Consider the following 9,449-nt stretch of genomic DNA (forward strand, 5'->3'; position numbering starts at 1 on the left):
ACACTGTAAAATATGGTGATGCCCTTTAAACATACAATCAAAAATCTTTTCTACCCCTTCCCTGTGATGAAACCATATTTTTCTCAGTACGTGTATCTGCAGCTAGTATTTAAGAAAGACCTCAACAGAAAAGCTACTATTCCTTAGCCTCCTTTAACCTGAAAAATATGCAAGATTTCTGCTTTATAATAATGCCTTGCCATTTTGAATGCAAAGAGGGATCATCTTCCTTCACGCTTGAGACCTGAAAAATATTCAATGTCTTCAATTCCTGATGAATTCAGGGCAAATTGAGAGCACCTTGAAAGTATAAGCCCATTAATGAAGCAGAATTTATTTACCCTGAAATGTACAGTCTGTGGAATGTATAACTTGTGGCAATACAAATATGTCTTACTGTATTTGAACAGAAAAACAAAAGGTACCTTCATTTCATACCAAGAGTCCTTTGCCATTTTCTGTATTCAGGGTCACTGTGCTATTCGGGCTTGACTGCGCAACAAGAAACTGCCAGTGAATGACACCCTGAATTCACTACCAAGCTGTACCGACAGGGAGACAAGAAAAGGCAGAAATTAAAGTTCATTCCTATAGTGGATCCACATCAAGGACAGGTATCATGGGCTCTGACTGAAAACAAACCTTCACTGCCCTAAATGGAACCAAAGTGAGAAACATGGTTGAATCTACAGTGCAGGGCAAGCATACACCACAGTGCATCCAGCAGACCTTGTCCTGCGACTGCACAAGGCAGAGGAGAAAAGGGAATGCTGTCTCCCCACGCACGTGGCTGGATTTCTTTCCAAAGCATATCACGGGGTGTTGCTCACCCAGCAATGAAGATAAACACGCAGTGAAGTACTCTGGAACATCCCTCTTCTATGTCGCAAGTCTGCATCACAATTGTATCAATATAAATACAAACAAGGAAAAGCAATTTTCTTCTCAGTCGTCATAGACACTAGGTACAGCACTGCCTATTATTGACACAAGAAATTTTAGATGACTTCAGTGCAAGAGCACTGGACTCAAAGCCAGCATACTTAAAACAAATTAAAAACACAGGAGTGATACTGAATATGTCTCGTTTGATTTTCTCAATTTAAAGTTACAGTTCATGTCCAGGATGATAATTTCAGAGTCAGTGTATGTTCTCCCACTGAAAGGTAAAAGAAGTGTTAGGACTACATAAATAAATAAATAAATAAAAGCCTTAGCTTGTTCTGACTGCTAAGAACAGAAAAAAGTATCTATCTAAAATTAAAGATGCCTTTGATATACCTTACTGAATCTATCCATCCTCCTCCTTACTCTCAACACAAATGCCCCAGGCACATTCGAAGAAGAGATTAAAAACAGAGAGAGACCTAAATCTATCTTGAATATGCACCATCACTTCCTACACTCCTTAGGGAATTACTGTAACACTGGGGAAACCTGCTCTGCCACAGCCTTCCTTTTGACCCTAAGCAAATTCAGGAAGCATTTTGCAATCTAATTCCTAATTAAATGAATGGAAGTCAGATGTCTGAAAGCACATTTTGTGAGTGTGGACCTGAGTCCCTCTGTAGCTTAGGAACCAGCAAGCTGCAGCCTTTGAGATCTCCCTGTCTAAAAGGGTTACATGGTATTTCAGAGCAAATAATTTAAAAATTCACTTCACTGCATGTAGTACCTTCTCTTGCAGTTGCAGACCTGTTCAACCAGGTTGCCCTCAATTTGTTTTCAATGGCAATACTACAAATGCACGAGTGAAAGAAAAAAGGTTTTACTTACCTACTTTCCCTCAATTAGAATATTTTATCAGATTTTGACATATAATTTAAGATTTCTCTTCTTTCCTTCTTACATACCTATGTATTTATTTTCCAAAGGACCTGTTGCAGAAAAAGGTCTCAATGTACATTGTAATTTTACAGAAAAGGATTAAAAAGAAAAATGAATTCAACCAACTCAGTACATAATGCTTTTAATGAGTTTACCTTCAGAATTAATGTCATCAGAGTTCTCAATGCACAGAAAGTAAGTTAGCAAGATGTAAAGTTTCATGTCTGTACCTGGTTGCCAGGTACAAAACCTTTATGCACTTTAACCCAGAATTAATTTGTCAATCATTTTTTCCACATTAGATGATCTCTGTGGAAATGAAGGAATGTTCATTTTTTTAAGATTGCCAATTTCTCTACAAGTATTTGTTTCAAACAGAGGTGCACAAATATGGTAAATCTATAAACTAGATCTTACTCACTGCAGAACCGGGAGCATTTGATCATCCAGTTATAGCAACAGGAAAATGCATACCCTGCCCCATGTCTACAGATGTTATAGACAGTCATGCAGGCTTATTTAATGATAAGAAAAATATGTAACTTATATGCTGGATATTATGGAATTCTTTTTTTAAAAATCTTTGCTTTTAGTTGTTACTGTCTCATGCCAATTAATATAATAAAAAAAAAAAAGTAGGTCTGTATTTATAACTGGACACAATGACAGTAAGAAATAGTTCAGGGAAGCTAGGGACATACTCTAAAGCACCATGGATAGTTCATATTCGATTTGAGGACTATCAATAAAGTGTAAAGCTTATGCTGAAAATTCATTTATACTCAGTTTTACGAGTCTGGGATCACCAGAAAGACAAATTTCTTTTTTCATTGCTGTGCAGGAAAGACTTTCCACAAACTAGTTACACATGGAATAGACTTTCTGATACTTTGCTGGTTTTCCATAGTATATTCATCCTACTTTTATCCAAATATGACGAGGAAGTATTTCATATTCTTGGGTACCTTAGCACTGATTTTTCGTATCCCAAGCCAAATTACTTTAAACACCTGAAAGCATACTTGACAGGACCTTCCCAAGTCACGAGTTACAAGACAGCGATCCTTTATTCAAGGTTACAGCTTGATCCCAAACTCTTTGCGCAACAGTATTATGCAAAATCATTTTCACATTCCAAAGCTATTTGAATAGTTTTACTAACTGAAAAGACACTCAAATCCCATTTTTTATGACCACAAGCAGTCCATAATGCCTATTAGTATTCCCAACACCAAGAACACTGCATGAATTAGAGGTAGTCATGATAGCAGTGGGTTTTTTCACTCCCTTGATCTCCCAAATTTATTCCGCATTATACAGTGGTCACAGAAATGGACTCTACACAACAAAACTAAGCAGAATAATTTCCCTTCAAATACAAACAAAAAAATTACACTTTCCATCAAATGGAATCAGCCTCTTGTGGAACAATTCTGAGAAAGCTTAACTGAACACTAAAAAACTTCACCGAGAACTCCCTGACAGGGTGACACACTTCTTTTGATGTAAGTTTCAGCATCCAGACTGAAATTTTCAAGGAATCAATGTAACATCAGAAAACTCCATGTCTATAATAAAGAAAAAAAATCATGGATCTCTGAAGTCAGGCATTAAATCCAACAGTTCAGCTGGCAAAGTTCTCTCCTTATGAGTCTGGCCTTGGCACTTAAGATTACTATAAGACGACTCATGAATTCCTTTAAATAAGTACACAGTTAAGTATCAGCCTATATTCGAAATCTGATTTGATGCTGCTGTGATTCCATGGATTCTAATGGAACTCCTCCAAAATTTTTCACCACTGCAAGCAAACCTGAAATATCAAAATATCTCATTTCACCTTATTTTTAGCTGAAATGTATGTCAATGTGAAATCATTTGAACTACATTAGTAGAACTAAAATGATCTCCGGTGTAACTCCATTCACGTCAGTTACATCAGGAATGCATTTCACCAATATAATTTAAAATGTAAAATGCCCAAGTGACGATAAAATTCTTTCTCTGAGAGTTGTCAGTATCTAGTAACACTGGGAAAGCTCTGACATAAGCCGTAGTAGTAATTTGGAGCCGTAACAGCTCAAGTACAGGGTATCTCTGGCACAGAATTTCAACCAAAGTAATACTTAATGGAAATTTCTGTTTCTTATTAAGCACTTGGGATCTTTGGGTTTTAGCATGTTAGGGGTAGGGCTTTGGCATTTACAAGCTGTGTTGTAACTGACTGGACTGACGGGTAGTCAAATAACCAAATTATAAGCCAGCCCAAGTAAAGGTATTTGCTTCCACTTTGGAAGCACAATTCTTTCATGTGTTTCAGGATGGTCTGCCAAGCTGATAGCACAAGCTAACGGTAAGCTACAGTAGTTCTCATTTATAATGACGAAGTACCTAGGTTTATACATTGCAGGAGGCAGCGCAGGCTCCACTGTTACCTTAGGATATGTCCCCACAGTACTGCAGTGTGTAGTGCTGACGCACCCAGAACATTGCTCTGCAAACTGCTACGAGGTCCTACAGTAAGACATTTCCTTCGGAGTAAGGTACTGCTATGTTCACAACACAATGGAGACATAGCCACACTTGTTTTAAATTAAAAGGCTGTGTTCTGGTAGGAGAATAGCTGAATGACTTGCCAGAGAAGTTGTGTAACTACTTAAGCAGTTACCTCATGCTGAGCTCCATGTGCACAGTGTGAACATATTTTAAGAGTTATTCAAAGTTTTCTTCCTTATTTCCATTAGAGATCTAGAATTCCACCTTTTATAAACCACCTTCCCTTTCAACCAGTCAATACTGCAAACACATGCTAATTATTTTCTCTAAGTTCTTTATTTACCTAGTTAGCATTTCTTTTACTCCTACATTCTTGCCATGATCCCTGGTATTATATGGTCTCTGGTATTATACTGAACTACCAGCAAGCTAGCTTACAAGAGAACCCTTATGCTCTTTACACCATTAATTACTGTTAAAGAAACACTTTAGTTACAGATTTTTGCTGGATTTCACAGAATGCTCATCCTCACTGCTGATATTCCCCCTGTAGAAAAAAATATTTAGTACATTTAACTCGTGAGCTACAACAAAACGCAATATTCAGTTTTGGCAAATACCTACGTACAAAATTACTGGGCTGTTTCATCCAAAACATAGTTGGAATTAATATCACCACACTAAAAAGGAGCATTGTTTAATGCTTCACATCAAAAATACGGTGAAGCCTGCCCTATGATTTTAAATTAGGAATCAGACATTTACACACAAGTTTTGAACCAGGGCTCAGCACAACGCAGTCTTTTGTGTGTGTCTTGGTTTTATTACTTCTTCTGCAATGCAAAAGAGGACAAGCAGAGAAACTTTTTGAAGAGGCAACTCACAGAAAATCCACACAGGCAAAAATCGACTGTTAAAGAAAAACCTGTGTCTATGGCTCTGTCTGGTACCCCTGGGTACTGCATACAGCAAACAATGCCTATCTAATAGATTATGCATGATGTCGTGGGTGCCCAATCTGGATTGCTTTTATTGCCGCTTTTCAGCTCCAGAACCTTACGTCAGTCACTAACTAGTTCTCCCCCTGCAAAAAAATCCTCTACTCAGCTTTAAATGAATATTGCAAAACTACTGTAATTCAGTAGTGTTGGTAGGGCCCTTTTCCTCTTACAATGGCCTGTCCCAGACTTTAAAGTGCATATGCCAATTTGGTTCAAGTTTTATCATCTGGAATGTTCCACAGTGCCCCTTCAAAAACAGTTCCAGTTTAATTGTGCCTTCCCTAGGTAATTACAAGTCTGAAAAAACTTCCTGTTCTGAATCTATTATTTATGTTATATGCAGCAATATCCTACCTATTTCGTTCTGGAGTCTGGAATGTACAGTAGGCCAGATAATCTTTACCTACCTTAATCTCCTAGGAAGGGCAATGGTTTTGATGCACCATAAAATGCAGCTGGCCTAAGAATCAGTGAAAAGAAATCATGGAATGTTTTCTCAAGGACTGCATGGGACCCATGTTCATTTTGAATCCCAGAATGCCTATTCTGGATCTTAAATGTTGCTTCAAATACACATGGGTGAAAGCTGTAATTAAGGGAAAATGCAGCACCAATAATAGCATGTTAAAAGTTAGCAATTCTCAATTGTCAGTACTGTAACAACTGAATATCTTATTACTTCTACCTTCTCCTCCCATACATCGAATTCCTTCAAAACTGACAAAGTGCATGTACTAATCACAGACTCTGAATGTTAAATTAACCAGGAAAAAGATATAAATTAGGTTGGTATTTCTTGAGGGCATCAGTAGAAAACACCGATTTCAGATAATTTTGATTATAAAATTTTACTTCACAATCCTTTTCCAGATCACAGATATTCATAATTAAAAAGAGTATGGAATTAATGTAATGTTAGCTGTTTCGCCATCAGCATCACATAAAGAAAAAAGAAACAATAACATATGATGCAGAACTCACTCTTCCAATGATTGTCATTGAACTATTACATTAGTAAACATTCACAGTATGAAGTCTCTTTCAATATATCTCCAGCATATAAAGTAGTGCAAAAAAGCATTCCAGTCATTTTGCCTTCGCAGTCAGACCAGGTTAAACGATTCTCTTACTTCATTTCTTTCATTATTAGACAACAAATGCTGCAATGCCTCCAAAGAGAGTTATAAAAATAAACCATTTCTGGAGGGTCAAGCAGCTTTTTCAAAGTAAATTTCCAGTTAAAAACAAGCATTATAGATTTCCAGAAAAAAATTTAGATCTATCTTCTGTAGAATATCTTTTTACAATAGATTTACCATTCGAAAAACAATGACTATGGTATCCAACGATTTATGGTAGCTGCTATTAAAGCACTGATAAATAGATAAATGACTACCAAACTTCATTGCTTCTTACATAGTAAATACCTCTGAATGCCAACTTTTACCACAGAGCTGTTATTAGTGATGTCGACAGTTCATGCACCCACTTTAAAACTGACTTGGTTTTAATAAATCTTTCGGCCTCATGTGCAAAACACTTGCATTCTAATAAAAATATAAAGTCTGAAATTACATCAGACCTAGCAATCCCTTCCTCAAGTTATACCAATTACTTGATATGTAATAGAAGTTTAGCAATGCTTTTTATTTGTATTTAACCATTAAACGGCATACTAGTGTATGCTGTGGACTCTTGTTTGCATATTTCATTATTTTCACTGCACTCTTTAATGCATAAATATATTTGGAAATGTTCAAAATTAGACATCAGTTTCCACAGAATTTGAATTTACACAGTTTTTCTTCTCTGACTCACTGCTATTCCCCGTGTCCTGACTTTTTTTCTCCTTTACACAAAGAGATTCTTTAACTCCTTCTTCCATCTCCAAATATTCTGATTTATCCTCTGTGGATGAAGATGATGAGCTTCTAAATTTCTTCAGTAAATTTGTTGGGAGGTAAGGGCAGCTGACTGCATTCTGCATCAGCTGCGTTTGTTCTTCATTCTCAGTCTCTCTATGGTAGAAATAGTTAAAATTGGAGACAATCACTGGCACTGGTAAAGCAATGGTTAACACTCCCGCAATGGCACACAGGGACCCAACTATTTTCCCACCCACAGTTATGGGTTTCATATCCCCATAACCAACTGTAGTCATGGTCACTACAGCCCACCAAAAGGCATCTGGGATGCTTTGAAAATGGGTGGCAGGCTCATCAGCTTCTGCGAAGTAAACAGCACTGGAAAACAAAATGACTCCAATAAAAAGAAAAAAGATGAGGAGGCCGAGTTCCCTCATACTGGCCCTGAGTGTATGACCCAGGATCTGCAAACCCTTGGAGTGCCTGGAGAGCTTGAAGATGCGAAACACCCTGACCAGACGGATGATCCTCAGGATGGCAAAAGACATCGCCTGTTGACCATTACTGCCCTGTTCCTGCGCCAAGTCAGTGCCCAGAGTAATGAAGTAAGGCAAGATGGAGACAATATCTATGATGTTCATGATGTTCTTGAAGAAGTGTGCTTTGCTTGGACATGCAAAGCAGCGCACTGTAAACTCAAAGGAGAACCAAATTATGCACACTGTCTCTACAATGAAAAAAGGGTCATTGAAGATGGTGTGTTCCCCAGCATCCAGGTGAAGTGACTCATTGGAAAGCCCCTTCCCTAAGCTTAGGGACATGATGAATTCTTTGTCATCTCTGAACTCTGGCAAAGTCTCCAGACAAAAGATGACGATGGAGATCAAGATGACCAAGACAGAGACAATGGCAATGCCTCTGGCTGGACTGGAGCTCTCTGGGTACTCAAACAGCAGCCAAACCTGCCTCTTAAACTCATTCTCCGGCAAAGCTTTGTCCTCTTCCTCTTTGACAAACCCTTCATCCTCCCTAAACTTGAGCATGGCCTCCTCCCCAAGTTGGTAGAATTTCACCTCCTCAGTGAAGATGTCAAAGGGTACATTGACTGGCCTCTTCAGCCGACCACCACTCTGGTAGTAGTACAGGATAGCATCAAAGCTGGGCCGGTTCCTATCAAAGAAGTATTCATTCCTGAGAGGGTCAAAGTACCTCCCTCGCTTCGCTGGATCACCCAACAACGTCTCCGGGAACTGAGCTAATGTCTTCAGTTGGGTCTCAAACCGCAGTCCTGACACGTTGATTACCACACGCTCACAACACTCGTACTCACTGTAGCGAACAGAGCTGTAACCCCCAGGGCCTCCACCATCATCAGGTGGCTGGTCCAAGTATGAAAACTCATCCTCCCCATAGTCATCACTGTAGTAGAGCTTTCCTTCTTCCTCATCGTCTTCATCCTCGTCTTCATCCTCCTCTTCCTCCTCACTCAAGTCCTTCAGTATTCTCTCTTCAGAACCACTGAGAGGCAGCAGCTCGGAACAGGGGAAGGAGGCCCCACATTCCCTACTTCCCAAGTGGTGGCTCCTCTTTTTCCCTTTCTTCCGCCTCTTACCACTCTGGCGGTGGGGCATGCTGCTGCGTGACGCATTTCCACCATGAGAGGAGGATGCACCTCGACTCTGTTCCTGATGGTAGTGGTGATATGGTCCACCTCCACCTGTTGCCCCACCTTCTACTGCTGCTGTTGCTGCTGCTACGGCTGGGGGCTGCCCGGCCCCCCCCCTGCCGCGGCTCTCGACTGTCCCAGGCGCTCTCTCTCTCGGGCCCGAGCTTGGACTGCGTATCCATAGGGCATGTGGCTGTTGCACCCAGAGCTATCTGCACTCACCATTGCAACCTCCATTTTGCAACTGATTTTTTTTTACTGCTTGATACAAAAAGATTTTGTTATATTTGCAGCGTAACCTTAACTTTCACTAGACAGTTCAAAGTCATTTGAATTTGGAGGACAGTCCCTTGGGCATAGAGGAGGGCAACATAGTTGTAACACTGAATCTACGTTTTGTAAAACCACAAATCTGCATTTTCTTATTGTCCAGAATGTTTGACACTACTGTTTTGCTAATAAGAAAAGATGAAACTCTCAAATTGAACCAGGGAACAGCTGAGGCCTTGTTATTTCATCCACCAAGCCCCTTTATTTTCATTTATCCCCCGTGGCTATCACAGATTTGATCAGAATCATTGACTACCGTGCAGG

At 39.4% G+C, this 9,449-nt stretch overlaps 1 protein-coding gene across 1 annotated transcript; it reads right to left on the bottom strand.

The window, feature by feature from the left end:
* Positions 1-7,086: 7,086 nt before the first annotated feature.
* Positions 7,087-9,092, bottom strand: KCNA4 (potassium voltage-gated channel subfamily A member 4). The gene is given in 2 exon segments (XM_009635577.2): positions 7,087-8,949; positions 8,952-9,092. Coding segments are annotated over 2 exon segments (2,004 nt in total).
* Positions 9,093-9,449: the final 357 nt, after the last annotated feature.

This window comes from Egretta garzetta, unplaced genomic scaffold (genome assembly GCF_000687185.1).
Source record: "Egretta garzetta isolate BGI_Z169 unplaced genomic scaffold, ASM68718v1 scaffold523, whole genome shotgun sequence".
NCBI classification, from domain to species: Eukaryota; Metazoa; Chordata; class Aves; order Pelecaniformes; family Ardeidae; genus Egretta; species Egretta garzetta.